Below are 15771 nucleotides of genomic sequence, written 5' to 3'. Positions count from 1 at the left end.
AGGGGAAAAACGGAGAAAAACAAAGATCCGCATTTAAAGTATAAAACTTCACTTTAGTAAAGTATTTTTTATAATTTGTCATTTGGGACGTAATTCATTAATTTATTGCAGACATCAGATTTAAAACCGCAATTTATGTCTACATAAATCAGCTCGGGTTGTTAAACATGATTCACAAATAGAAACTCTCATGTTAACTTCAACCGGAAGTGACGTAATCCTTTGAAATGCTGATCTCATTTGTAAAAGTAAAACTTGTATGCTGACTCACCTGTAAACTGATTAATGACAGAGCAAACACCTGTACAACGATAAGAACTCTCCCCTACTTACAATGTTATCTAGTGGCGTTATATTTATTTAATTTTCGCCTTTTGTAATACACAATGGAACTAGTATCAAGCGCAATAACAGACGAGTTGTCGCCCCTGACTGACAACAAAATAAAAAAAAAACTGTCCGTATACCTTGCTGGTCTGTTGCTCTAGCCTGAAGCTAAAATGCGACTTTATCTCTATAAGCTGTTTGCTGTGTTACGTTGCAGCCAAGAGTATAGCAGACCCTCCGTCTCTAGTCTACAGGAAACAAGGTTTATTTGATTACTTTATTCTACAGCACTATGTAAATCATGCAACTGAATATTTTCTAACATGCATGAAGTTTGACTGACGTATAGTGTTACCTTACCGACGTCTGCTATCGAAGAAACAGCAGGACAAATATAGTGCTATCCCACTGAAGTGCCGATGATACAGTAAGGCTCGTTTGTACTACACATCATGCTGATATCTAACTGATACAGTAAGGCTCGTTTGTACTACACATCATGCTGATATCTAACTGATACAGTAAGGCTCGTTTGTACTACACATCATGCTGATATCTAACTGATACAGTAAGGCTCGTTTGTACTACACATCATGCTGATATCTAACTGATACAGTAAGGCTCGTTTGTACTACACATCATGCTGATATCTAACTGATACAGTAAGGCTCGTTTGTACTACACATCATGCTGATATCTAACTGATACAGTAAGGCTCGTTTGTACTACACATCATGCTGATATCTAACTGATACAGTAAGGCTCGTTTGTACTACACATCATGCTGATATCTAACTGATACAGTAAGGCTCGTTTGTACTACACATCATGCTGATATCTAACTGATACAGTAAGGCTCGTTTGTACTACACATCATGCTGATATCTAACTGATACAGTAAGGCTCGTTTGTACTACACATCATGCTGATATCTAACTGATACAGTAAGGCTCGTTTGTACTACACATCATGCTGATATCTAACTGATACAGTAAGGCTCGTTTGTACTACACATCATGCTGATATCTAACTGATACAGTAAGGCTCGTTTGTACTACACATCATGCTGATATCTAACTGATACAGTAAGGCTCGTTTGTACTACACATCATGCTGATATCTAACTGATACAGTAAGGCTCGTTTGTACTACACATCATGCTGATATCTAACTGATACAGTAAGGCTCGTTTGTACTACACATCATGCTGATATCTAACTGATACAGTAAGGCTCGTTTGTACTACACATCATGCTGATATCTAACTGATACAGTAAGGCTCGTTTGTACTACACATCATGCTGATATCTAACTGATACAGTAAGGCTCGTTTGTACTACACATCATGCTGATATCTAACTGATACAGTAAGGCTCGTTTGTACTACACATCATGCTGATATCTAACTGATACAGTAAGGCTCGTTTGTACTACACATCATGCTGATATCTAACTGATACAGTAAGGCTCGTTTGTACTACACATCATGCTGATATCTAACTGATACAGTAAGGCTCGTTTGTACTACACATCATGCTGATATCTAACTGATACAGTAAGGCTCGTTTGTACTACACATCATGCTGATATCTAACTGATACAGTAAGGCTGTTTGTACTACACATCATGCTGATATCTAACTGATACAGTAAGGCTCGTTTGTACTACACATCATGCTGATATCTAACTGATACAGTAAGGCTCGTTTGTACTACACATCATGCTGATATCTGTACTACACATCATGCTGATATCTAACTGATACAGTAAGGCTCGTTTGTACTACACATCATGCTGATATCTAACTGATACAGTAAGGCTCGTTTGTACTACACATCATGCTGATATCTAACTGATACAGTAAGGCTCGTTTGTACTACACATCATGCTGATATCTAACTGATACAGTAAGGCTCGTTTGTACTACACATCATGCTGATATCTAACTGATACAGTAAGGCTCGTTTGTACTACACATCATGCTGATATCTAACTGATACAGTAAGGCTCGTTTGTACTACACATCATGCTGATATCTAACTGATACAGTAAGGCTCGTTTGTACTACACATCATGCTGATATCTAACTGATACAGTAAGGCTCGTTTGTACTACACATCATGCTGATATCTAACTGATACAGTAAGGCTCGTTTGTACTACACATCATGCTGATATCTAACTGATACAGTAAGGCTCGTTTGTACTACACATCATGCTGATATCTAACTGATACAGTAAGGCTCGTTTGTACTACACATCATGCTGATATCTAACTGATACAGTAAGGCTCGTTTGTACTACACATCATGCTATATACTAACTGATACAGTAAGGCTCGTTTGTACTACACATCATGCTGATATCTAACTGATACAGTAAGGCTCGTTTGTACTACACATCATGCTGATATCTAACTGATACAGTAAGGCTCGTTTGTACTACACATCATGCTGATATCTAACTGATACAGTAAGGCTCGTTTGTACTACACATCATGCTGATATCTAACTGATACAGTAAGGCTCGTTTGTACTACACATCATGCTGATATCTAACTGATACAGTAAGGCTCGTTTGTACTACACATCATGCTGATATCTAACTGATACAGTAAGGCTCGTTTGTACTACACATCATGCTGATATCTAACTGATACAGTAAGGCTCGTTTGTACTACACATCATGCTGATATCTAACTGATACAGTAAGGCTCGTTTGTACTACACATCATGCTGATATCTAACTGATACAGTAAGGCTCGTTTGTACTACACATCATGCTGATATCTAACTGATACAGTAAGGCTCGTTTGTACTACACATCATGCTGATATCTAACTGATACAGTAAGGCTCGTTTGTACTACACATCATGCTGATATCTAACTGATACAGTAAGGCTCGTTTGTACTACACATCATGCTGATATCTAACTGATACAGTAAGGCTCGTTTGTACTACACATCATGCTGATATCTAACTGATACAGTAAGGCTCGTTTGTACTACACATCATGCTGATATCTAACTGATACAGTAAGGCTCGTTTGTACTACACATCATGCTGATATCTAACTGATACAGTAAGGCTCGTTTGTACTACACATCATGCTGATATCTAACTGATACAGTAAGGCTCGTTTGTACTACACATCATGCTGATATCTAACTGATACAGTAAGGCTCGTTTGTACTACACATCATGCTGATATCTAACTGATACAGTAAGGCTCGTTTGTACTACACATCATGCTGATATCTAACTGATACAGTAAGGCTCGTTACTACACATCATGCTGATATCTAACTGATACAGTAAGGCTCGTTTGTACTACACATCATGCTGATATCTAACTGATACAGTAAGGCTCGTTTGTACTACACATCATGCTGATATCTAACTGATACAGTAAGGCTCGTTTGTACTACACATCATGCTGATATCTAACTGATACAGTAAGGCTCGTTTGTACTACACATCATGCTGATATCTAACTGATACAGTAAGGCTCGTTTGTACTACACATCATGCTGATATCTAACTGATACAGTAAGGCTCGTTTGTACTACACATCATGCTGATATCTAACTGACGCTGATGTAAAGCATGAAGCAGCTGGTCACAGCAGTTTGACCGCGGCAGATTATTTTATGGTGAAACCTAACTGAAATTGACGGCCAAAACTAGAAAAACATAAACCGACCGCCAAAAATAACAGGACACTTTACTCGAACTAACTAAAATGGACTGCAAAAACTAGAAGGGCACCTCGATCGGTCATTTTATAGTGAAATCTAAATGAAATGAACTGTTAAACACCAGCAAGGCGCCCCACGCAGTCACTTTATAGTGAAATCTAAATAAAACTAAGGAGTTGCCGTACTACGTTTACTGTCGAAGTATACCAAAAACACTTAATATCTGGTCGCCTAAAAGTGATAACTTAATAAAGAATTCTCCATTTAAAGATTTTAAGGAAGGGTTCTTCTTAACTTAAGATATTTCCAGCTTCTATTATGATTTCCTATGAGGAATTTTAAGTAATGAATGATCTTGAAACTGTGCCCAGGTCACATTAAAGTATTACTGCTGTCAAGGAAATATCGTACCGGATACCGCACAGCAGTCATGATCATATTATACAGTTCGCAGACGAACTCTCGCCTACAACCAGCAGTAGTGACTACCATAGACATTAGTTTATCCCGCCTCAGAAAAGAATCTTGTATTCCTATTGGTTAAAATGACGTCACGTGATATCCAATATATAGTCGTACAGCGGCAGAGTCCAGAACCCTCTTCACAAAATGAGGACAGAAGTCGTAACGTCCACATTAATATAAGGGCGGAGAAAAGAGTATAAATCATTTTTTTAAAAAAGAAGCATATAAGAAGCATTTTATTAATATAGTAAATATACAAAACTAGTTATTTTTTGTACATATCTTTCGGTTAGACTGTACGCTATTAGTCATGACAACTTTTGAATAGATGTTGTAACAGATAGCAGGAAGAACATGGTACGAGACCCTGTTAATACATTATCATGATACTGTTTTGTAGATTTGTTATTAGATTGCCAACCTTTGGTGTCAATATGTGTTTCCTTATTGAACAATAAGACAGCTAGAACATGTATTGAATAGAATAAAATAATTGCGACCTTATCTACTCAAAATATTAGGAAGATTTCTGGGATTCGACTGCCTGTGGAAATCTGAATCTGATCAGTGAGAATATCTGTCGATGGTTTATGAAGTTTCGAACAACGACATACCTGGTAAGTTATAATTTATTTTTCTATTTTTTACCCCCGTTTTGAAATAACGCTTGGATTTGGAAGGGGTTATGGTAGCATTTTGTCTTACCCATAGCCGTCTCGTCGCGTCCCGTTCCGATAAGGCGAAGGTATGAATACAGTGCGGATATTTCCTACTGTTTTGAATTTATCTATCAAGGAATTTACAACCGTTACTCGTTAAAAGAACTTCCGAATATGTCCGACACTCCCTAGAAGCAGGTCTCAGAGGGTAACAGAAGCATCTGTTTTTGAGGTGGTGATGAGGATCGTTTAGTGGAAGAAGTTGGTGTAGAGGGGTCGCTAAAGAACATTCCTTGTGTGGAGGGATAGTGAAAGGAACCGGGTGTGGGGTGGGAGACGGACAGGGTGGGGATTGGTAGCTAGTGAAAGACGATTGCTTGGTATTTTATTCAGTTGACTACTATGACCCCTTGCGATAGTTTCCACAATTATGCTATTCTATGCCTTGAGATCACGCTGTTACTAAGCTTCTTGAACAATTAAAGGTAGGTTTCGCCAAACCAAATAAATATTTTTTTGTGAAATTCGATAAGCGGAAGAAAAGATGAAAAAACATATTAAAATATCTCAATTTAATTTCTTTATGTGTTTGAGATTGAACAAATGTGTCTTGAATCCAAAATTGAAGGAAATCCTTGATTTATTACGGTGTCCGTCAGACAAAATAATATGCAAATGAAGCTGCGATGGATTGTGTTGTCGAAGTTTGGCGCATGCTTATTGTCACGCACTAAAAGTAAACAAAATGGTTGAACGAAAGTGTGCGAGATGAAAAAAATATATCTGAATCGGCAACAAAGTGGAGGAAATTATAATGGATTCGGTAGCACCCTAGGATATATATAGGGAATTGAATTCAGAGATGGCATGTAGCAATAGAAGAAACAGAAGCCACATCTCAAGCGGAACTTGCCGGGATCTGTTGGGACTCGTGTAACGGCATTGCACGTGGTGAGTTAAATTTCAACACATATGCCAGCGCACAAACAACCGCAGACTAACTACATGTATATTTGGTGTACAAAGTTAGCGAGCGTATGTAAGTAACATGGAGTGTTTTAGATTATATGATATGTATAAACAGTCCCTCGCACTTCGATTTGTTGTTGTTTTTTAACTAAACATGCCGTGGCAAGACTGTCACTTCTATTTGACATTTTGTTGCACGCTTCCGTTTGTTGCTGCGGCCTCGTTTTGGAAAAAATACGTCATGTTCTATGTAAAGCTTGGCTTCGCTCTATTTTTAGAGGAGTATTTTCCTGGTCAAGCTAGACAACTGACCACCCATATCGTTCGCTGTATGCATTGAAAATGATCTGAAGATTATATCTATGTATAGGATAAATTTCAATTTCGTAGTCTTTATATTTCATTGGGCGAAACCTACCTTTAAGAACTTTACAAAAATGAACCCTACATGTAAGTTATCGATGTCGCCAGACAAGGAACCCTACCTTACTCGATGGATAAACTTAGATATGTTTCTGTTCACGTGATCTTTAACATTAACATTTGGTATTTTTACCAATGGGAAATGTACTGTAATATAATTCATTAGTTGTAACCGGTGACTAATCATCCGACAGACGTTTCCCGCCATTTGATTACTCTGTCTTGGCGACCTAAAAACGGAACGCTTAGGGCTTGTTTAGCACTTAAAAATTAAACAAAAATGCATGTACATGTACATTGTAAAACAAATGTGGGTAACGTAAATTTGTATAACACTCCAGATCCACCAAACACGACGGAACGCAAGGTTTGCAGCCGAATCAGTAACAAGATGGCCTTATCCCAGATACTAAAAGCAATATTCGTAATGCCATTTACGGCGGGGAATTCTAGAACCGCTCAGCGCCGACCCCTAGACTTGGACGGTACGACTTCCACTGCCGTCCTCCGGATGTTCTTTTTCTGTCTGATCTTGCTGCTAGTGAAGACTACAACAGATGCAGAACACCCACTGATAAACTTTGTTGGTATGCAGATTTGCTTGAGTGTCATCGTATTCCTCGGATTGTTGTCCTGCCTTATCGCTCTCATCATCATCAAAGTCAAAGGATTCCACTCGATCATGGTACGGCGGTCTGATGTAAAGTCTTCGCGCCTTCAGATGACCGTTCTGTGGGCGTTTGGGATGTTATCTCTCACTTTCATTTTCCTAAAAAGCGGCCATATCATACAGTGTATCTACAACCAGGGTCGGGATATCACAGGCGACGTTCCAGTGATGGAATGTGTATATTATGGACTCATATTTGTGTTGCTGCCTATTCAGATGCTAACCTTGACCTATCTGACGCCGTACAGATTTCGGAATTTCTTAGGGATTCAGTATATGATACAGCTAGTTCTGGCGTCCAACCTTACAATGTGGGTTTACGGTTTACTGCAACATGATATGAACTATTCTCAGGTGGATTTCGGAAATGAAACGTGGCATACCAACTGCACTAACATGACATTTACACACATGCTAAATGTTTCCGACCAAATTCTCTCGCCCATATTTTTGGAATATTCCATGTTAGCAATAACGATGACGCAGAATTTGTCAGTGAAGTGGAAAACCTGGAGCAATGATCGGGAGAATCACGACGAAAATGAGAGGGCAGAGATGGTAACTGAATTGTTAAATCCTGACGAAGTCGGCGAACAAGATGTTTCCCAAAATGAAGACACCGCGTTGTTGCCCACTACTAACGTTAGCAGAATGCGGAGACAGTCTGTTGGGTTTTATGCCAGTCTGATGTTTTCCGCACTGGTAGGTGTCAGTATATTCATAGGATATGTTGTTCGAGTCACAGGTCACGTCCAAATCACCATGAATTGGCTGCCATTGTTGGAACTCGTCTTTTCAATAACAATGACAGTATGTACGTTTGCCGTGTATTATTTTCTAGCGAGAGACACACATCCTCCTACCATGTCCAAGTCTATATCAGGAGGTGACTATGTCTTTATCATCTCTTCCCTAGGGAGTTTGACTGGAAGATTACTTCGATTACTAGTATCACTTAAACTTGCGAACACCAACCGATTACTCATGTCTTCGCGCGTGGTATTCTGCGGTCTCTGTTATTTGCAGACCGTACTTATTCTTCACGCTAGCCGCTGCAGCCCTAAACACAACCCTCGGAGCATGTCGCTAGGTGGCGCTCTCCTACTGATGGCGCTGTACAACTGCGGGTTCTGGATTGTAGAAAGCTTTATAATGGGCAACTATCCTGTTTTGGAGGAGACAGAAAAACGCATGCTTGGTCAAGGAATGTTTGATTTCAGAAACAATGTCTGTCATCCCTTGGAAGTCTTCTTTAGATTCGCGTCAGCACTGGAATTCTATGAACTGTATAGGAAATTCGGGAGACGTAAAGATTAGACGCAGATTCAGCTTGTTTTTACTAAGATCCAGTGAACACTTATATACATGTAACAATTATATCGCATTGAGAACAAAACAGCTGACATTTTAATACTTTACTTACATGTCCATGTTTCGGGGAAATGTAATTAAACGTTATGCGTTGTATCAGTTTTTTAATACAAGTATTTAAAAGACAGCATAACCGGAAACCCAAACCATCTGGAGTTGCTATTTACAAAATACAAGAGGATAATACCGAAGAGATCGTGTTTTATTTCAAGTTCAACATAAATGATCAATCAACCTGATCATAAAATGTTTGTTATAAGGATACATGTAGCACATATGTGGGTAAAATTACCGGACTACGGTACATATTCTGATTAACTCAACAAGTCGAGCCCGTAAAAATACTATTACTGAACACTGCCTTGCACGGTACAATAATTAAACTTTCGATTTTCTGAAGAAAAAAGTCGCATATAAGACTTGTTTTAGTCAAATGATATTCAACATTACACTTTAATAAAGCAGAAAAATGTCTATAAGAATGAAACGTTACAAGTTACATGTTGTCTTTGAGATATGATTAATTCAATAAATTATGAGTTAGTCAAAATTCCAAATATCTTTTCATTACATGTTTCATATATACAATCTATCAATAAGGAAATTAAACACGTATATGTGCGATTATAATCTAAAAAGCACACATTATTTGAATACTCCACGGTGACCTTGTCGTTTGCTTACCTACAAGGAAGATTTTGAAACTCTCGCAAACGCAGATAAATATTGGTCCTTCCTATACTTTGTGCACACCCGTTGCTGGTACCAGAAATATAAACACCAAGGAGTTGAAGGTAAGCTGGTATTTATGTTTTGTGATTTTCTGGATTGTATTATGTGCTAATGGGTCTGTCATTGAAGAACACACCAGGAATTAATGTTCAAACATACCTGTCAACTTTCAGGAATGCAACGCGGGAGAATGCGCGTGAGCGAAATTTTCGACAATCTAACTGATGCGCTACGCGTCGCTAATCATTATTACTTGTGATATTTTATCATAAACCCTGTTTATCTTAGAAAAATATCATAGAATGCAAATATTTCAATAAAAAATGAATAAGTTAATTTATTTTTATATCCTGTTAGTTAAAATCTTGTATATTAATCACGAGAAGAAGGAGGAGAAAAGGTACTGGTGATATATTCATGTTGCGACTGCAAAATATTGAAACAATTGGATCCATGTGGCGAAGTAAATTCATCAGAAAATATGTTTCGTCTGTACCGGTACTTTTCTACTTTCACTTTCAATCTCCTTCTGAATCATCATCGCCGATACATAATGAAAATACAGAGGATTCCCGATAGCAAATCCAAATATATAGGCATAACAAAGAACACAGAGGATTACCAACAAACCTAGATATAAAGGCACGCGGTTTGGAATGGTACTTGAAATATAATTAGCGACGTAATTAGATAACTTACCATGCATTTTATGATTGCCTTCAAGTTATATTTCATCAATTTAAAAAGTGTAGGTAGAAAAGACAGAAATTGATAACAGGCATATTCGCTTTGAGGTATTGTTCATCATGTAATGTACTGTATTATCTTCAGATCAGACAATAACGACAACAAAATAGAACACCAAAATGGCATGGTCAAACGTACTCAAAGCTGCTATAGTACTGCCATTTACGGCAGGGAATTCGAGGACTGCTCTGCGCCGATCCCCAGACTTGGACGGTACGACTTCCACTGCCGTCCTCCGGATGTTCTTTTTCTGTCTGATCTTGCTGCTAGTGAAGACTACAACAGATGCAGAACACCCACTGATAAACTTGGTTGGTATGCAGATTTGCTTGAGTGTCATCGTATTCCTCGGATTGTTGTCCTGCCTTATCGCTCTCATCATCATCAAAGTCAAAGGATTCCACTCGATCATGGTACGGCGGTCTGATGTAACGTCTTTTCGTCTCCAGATGACCGTTCTGTGGGCGTTTGGGATGTTATCTCTCACATTCATATTCCTAAAAAGCGGCCATATCATACAGTGTATCTACAACCAGGGTCGGGATATCACAGGCGACGTTCCAGTGATGGAATGTGTTTATTACGGACTCATATTTGTGTTGCTACCTGTTCAGATGCTAACCTTGACCTATCTGACGCCGTATAGATTTCGGAAGTTCTTACGGATCCAGTATATGATACAGTTAGTTCTGGCGTCCAACCTTACAATGTGGGTTTACGGTTTACTGCAACATGACGGGAACTACTCACAAGGAAATGTTAGGAATGGAACTTGGCACACTAACTGCATAAATTTAACATTTACACACATGCTTAATGTTTCACACCAAATTCTTTCGCCAATATTTTTGGAGTATTCCATGTTAGCAATAACAATGACGCAAAATTTATCGATGAAGTGGGAAACGTTGAAGAATGAAAGAGAGAGTGAAGAATGTGTAGAACCTGATAGGTCAACAAGGGTTATTGAAATGGTAAATCCAGAGGAATCCGATGACCAAATTATTTCCCACAAAGAAAACACTCCATTATTGCGAGGTGATTTGAATGAGACGAAGCGGAGACAGTCTGTTGGGTTTTATGTCAGTCTGATGTTCTCCGCACTGGTAGGTGTTAGTATATTCATAGGATATATCGTTCGAGTCACAGGTCACGTCCAAGTCACCATGGACTGGGTACTTTGCTTGGAACTTTTATTTTCAATGATGATGGCGATATGCACATTTGCCATATATTATTTTCTGGCGAGAGACACGCATCCTCCGATAAAGTCCAAAACACTCTCCGGTGGCGAATATGTGTTTATTATATCGTCAATTGGATCGCAAACTGGAAGTCTTCTCCGAATGCTGGCGTCTCTGAAAATGGAGCATCCTAGCAGTTTACTTTTGTGTTCGCGCGTGATATTTTGTGTCCTGTGTTACCTGCAAACCGTGCTTGTCCTACACGCCAGCCGCTGCACCCCTAATCACAGTCACAGGAACAGATCGTTAAGGGGAGCTCTCATACTCATGGCGCTGTACAACTGTGGGATCTGGATTGTTGAGAGCTTTATAATAGGTAGGCTTCCTGATTTGGCCAAGGCCGAGGAGCATATCCTGGGCCAGGACATGTTCTATCTAAGCTACCACATCTGCCATCCCTTGGATGTTTTCTTCAGATTCGCCTCAGCACTGGAATGCTATGAACTGTATAAGGAATTTGGGACACGAAATCTGTAGAGGCTGTTCCGGTTTCATTTATTTTTGTTTCTGTAATCCAATAGGTTTTTATAGAGCCTACGAATGACATAAAAATGGTTTTATAGCAACGTGCACAGCCTGTGTTATAGCACAACATGATCTTACAGAGCTTATTTATTCACGTTTTGTTTCATTATATATTACACATGTTACCTTGCCATATAATATTTTGTATATACATGCATGTGACCAGTAGTTGGATTTGTTGTTCTGGGCGGAATATCCATTAATCCATTACAATGTTATAGTTTATATACTGCTGTGACGTCAGGATTCGAAAATGGAGACAAAATAGCTGCCACTGGAAGTTTAGCAATGAATTTTGACATTGATATACTTCGAAATGTAGGTATTTGGAAATAATCATGTGATGAAGACTTACCTATCTTTAAATATTACTCTCTTGGACCCGTTAAAATTAAGAGCATGTTTTTACATACTGTTTAATAAAAAAAAAATGATCGAATATCAATCTATGGATACCTCCAATATCATTTATTTAAAGGAAACCATTCATTTACTGAAAAGACGTAACTGGAAAATAAATTTTATGACAAAAACGCTGAAATTATATGGTATCGGTTTAATGTGACTTCAGAAAAATAAGAAGGCAAACTAATTCCAAGCTATCACAAAGTTATAAACACTGCTTGACTTCATAAATTTACACTTTATAGTTATGTACATGTATATTCATACAGTGAAAACTTCCCAGGGCAGTAATGTGACAACCAATACCTACCGCAAGGGAGATAAATATAGAAAAGGTAAAGACGAACGACATTTTGAGTAAAGCAAAGAAAGGACACTGGTACTGAAGGTATCTCACTTCCTCCCCATGAGAGAAAAGGTTTATCGTTTAGTTCTTAAAAGTACTTTAACATGTGTACACAAACACCTACAATTCACAAGAATTAGAAATGTTTGTTGGGCTCCAAAGAGATTAATACCATCGGGTTTATATATGAGCTACATCATTACCTTATTTCCGGGAATTATTCCCCACTCTAATTTTCAATTCGTCAACATTGATGTACCGGATCATTATATGTTTAAGTTGAAATATTTAATCTAGATGTTTAGTATAGTTCGTAAATTTGTAATTGTAAATGCATTTCTTTTGTTGATCGATAAGTACTGTATAGTTGTTAAACTTCGCGGATTTAAAATTACGCGATTTTCTGTTTTGTTATTGTCGCGGGGGTTATTTTCGCGCATTATCTTAGTAGCCTTTGGAAGCGTTATTTAAACGACAGACTATAATATTAAACAATGACATTGATAAACTTCGCGAGGTATTAAACATCGCGAATTAGGATGGTTTCGCGAATATAATGAAATCAAAACGTCCGCGAACATTAGCAATTATACAGTTTGCATCGGTATCATATTCGTGATAAGGAAGTATTAGAATAATCTCAGATATTGTTTTTTTATTATCAATTCATGATTCATCAAAGAGATACTTAGTATTAAGAAGAATTCTCAATCAGTGAATTGACGTTATCTTTATGACCAAATTTTTAGATAAGCCGCTTAACAAAACGTTAAAACACAACGCCTAAGGTATAAGGTTTTAGAAATAAGTGGTGCTACAGGGAAGTATAGAAATAATTAAGGAAGTACAGTTTTATTATATAATAAAGGATACTTAAGCTATGCACAATCCAACGACATTGTTTATATCATGGTTAAATAGTTTCAGGCACTATACGGATATCTGCATGAGGTCAGAAAATAAAACGTTCATAATCAGTCAGTAGGACTACAAGGTTATATGTATGGGAAGTCTGTTTAATTTGTATTTTTAAGATTACACCAGGAAGAAATAACACTATAAAACAAGGAAACAAGAATTACGCGTAATTATAAGTATCACCTATACCGCATTGTTGATTTATTACATAACTATAATGAATTATTTAAAAACATCTGGAAGTAAAACAAAATGAAGGAAATGTGAAATGAAGCATAATTATGTCTTACAACATCTGAATCCCACAACCTGAAGGAATTCTGCAACAATTAGGTGTGTTGAGGTGGTAATGATCGCCTTTAGCTATACTCCAAGATTGCTTAGGATAATACTTTTCTTTTTGAGAAGGAGAGCGAAGTATAGTTAAGAATCACTAAGTTTCAAAGCCTCTAAATCCCACACCCTGATATGAACAATTAGGTGTGTCGAGGTAATAATGATGTCCTTTAGCTATTATTAATGTTTGGTTAGTATATGGTTTATAGGTAATAAGAAACAGAGCTAAATGTAAAACTTTAAAGTCAAATCTACTAAATAGTTTAGCATCCCTAAGTTTCACAGCCTCTGCATCCAATGGCCTGAAATGAATCCTGCAAAAATAAGGCGTGTTGAGGTAATACTGATGTCCTTTAGCTATGTTTAAAGTTTGGTTAGGAGTGGACTTTTTGAGAAACAGAGCTAAACGCAAAACTTTAAAGTGAAATGTTGACGACAACGCCGCCGGGCGGCGGAAAGAAATATCGTCGCGGGCGGTACAAAAACATTCTAAAATTACAAATAGCATGCTTCATGATGTCCATGGTGTCCTTCTGTGATGATGTAAGGACCTATAAAAAGTCTACGCTAGTAAACATTGTATGTACATGTATATCATTTTGATACTCGCAAGGAATATATACAAGGACACAGATCTATGCGTTTTATATAGTTTGTTCGGTGACTTCTTTTTCTATGTATCAAATGCTTTTTCAATGTTTGCAGTGATTGGCCTGTTGTTCTATAGAACTATGATAGTTACACTCCCCCACAGAAGTGTGCAGATATTTGTCGACTATACGTGTACTACCGCTTAACCTCACTGGAAATACACACTCTTTTTTCGGTCGAAATAGTCGATAGATGCCAGACAATACATTGAAAACGATAGTATCATTTAAAATTTACCGTCTTTTTACTAGGTATTTTATTTTTTTAATTTCTTTATTTTGTATGTTTTCGGTATTTACGTATTTTTTCCTTTTAAGATTTTGTTTTAGATTTCATGTATATGTAGGGTATCAGCCAATGGCGAAAGAGAGAAGTAAATAATTGTATTGTCGTGTTTGGTTGGCGTATTGGTGTAGCCTTAAACAAGAATCTTAGTTAAGATATTTCAAATGAGCCCAACCATTGTTTATACATGTTCTTGCCGTTACGACTGTTGGATTGAGTAAGTAATTGATAATCATATTTATGTTATGAAATCATACTGTTCCATTGTTTTTCCATATTTGCTAATAAATAAATATGTTCAATTTTATAACTGTCCCAATCTGATTAAGACAACATTACTATTTTCTGCCATAATAAAGACAATGGTGGGCTAACTGTAGAGTTTGAAACACATGAACCATTCCGGCGCAGTGACAAAGAGATGATGGGCAAACTGTAGAATTGGAAACACATGAACCATTCCGGCGCAGTGACAAAGAGATGATGGGCATACTGTAGAATTGGAAACACATGAACCACTCCGGCGCAGTGACAAAGAGATGATGGGCAAACTGTAGAATTGGAAACACATGAACCATTCCGGCGCAGTGACAAAGAGATGATGGGCATACTGTAGAATTGGAAACACATGAACCACTCCGGCGCAGTGACAAAGAGATGATGGGCAAACTGTAGAATTGGAAACACATGAACCATTCCGGCGCAGTGACAAAGAGATGATGGGCATACTGTAGAATTGGAAACACATGAACCACTCCGGCGCAGTGACAAAGAGATGATGGGCAAACTGTAGAATTGGAAACACATTAACCATTCCGGCGCAGTGACAAAGAGATGATGGGCAAACTGTAGAATTGGAAACACATGAACCACTCCGGCGCAGTGACAAAGAGATGATGGGCAAACTGTAGAATTGGAAACACATTAACCATTCCGGCGCAGTGACAAAGAGATGATGGGCAAACTGTAGAATTGGAAACACATGAACCACTCCGGCGCA

General features: G+C 37.9%; 2 protein-coding genes across 2 annotated transcripts; both read left to right on the top strand.

Annotated features, from left to right (window-relative positions):
• Window positions 1–4865: 4865 nt before the first annotated feature.
• On the top strand, window positions 4866–9049 carry LOC138332040 (uncharacterized). Its single transcript, XM_069279979.1, has 2 exons — window positions 4866–5107; window positions 6883–9049. The coding sequence occupies exons 1-2, from the start codon at window positions 5074–5076 to the stop codon at window positions 8526–8528; spliced, it is 1680 nt and encodes a 559-aa protein (XP_069136080.1). The 5' UTR covers window positions 4866–5073; the 3' UTR covers window positions 8529–9049.
• Window positions 9050–9260: 211 nt separating this feature from the next.
• Window positions 9261–15047, top strand: LOC138332041 (uncharacterized). The gene is made up of 2 exons (XM_069279980.1): window positions 9261–9376; window positions 10146–15047. The coding sequence occupies exon 2, from the start codon at window positions 10181–10183 to the stop codon at window positions 11780–11782; it is 1602 nt and encodes a 533-aa protein (XP_069136081.1). The 5' UTR covers window positions 9261–9376; window positions 10146–10180; the 3' UTR covers window positions 11783–15047.
• Window positions 15048–15771: the final 724 nt, after the last annotated feature.

This window comes from Argopecten irradians, chromosome 9, assembly GCF_041381155.1.
Source record: "Argopecten irradians isolate NY chromosome 9, Ai_NY, whole genome shotgun sequence".
NCBI lineage: Eukaryota > Metazoa > Mollusca > Bivalvia > Pectinida > Pectinidae > Argopecten > Argopecten irradians.
Note: the sequence above shows the minus strand (reverse complement) of the source record. Positions and strands in the feature narration are given on the sequence as shown.

Bases quoted from the DNA above. Each gene is read 5' to 3' on its own strand.
- LOC138332040 (XM_069279979.1), top strand. From the start codon at position 5,074: ATGGTTTATGAAGTTTCGAACAACGACATACCTG. The intron at 5,108-6,882 runs GTAAGTTATAAT...ATAACACTCCAG, and splicing joins TTCGAACAACGACATACCTG to ATCCACCAAACACGACGGAA.
- LOC138332041 (XM_069279980.1), top strand. From the start codon at position 10,181: ATGGCATGGTCAAACGTACTCAAAGCTGCTATAGTACTGCCATTTACG.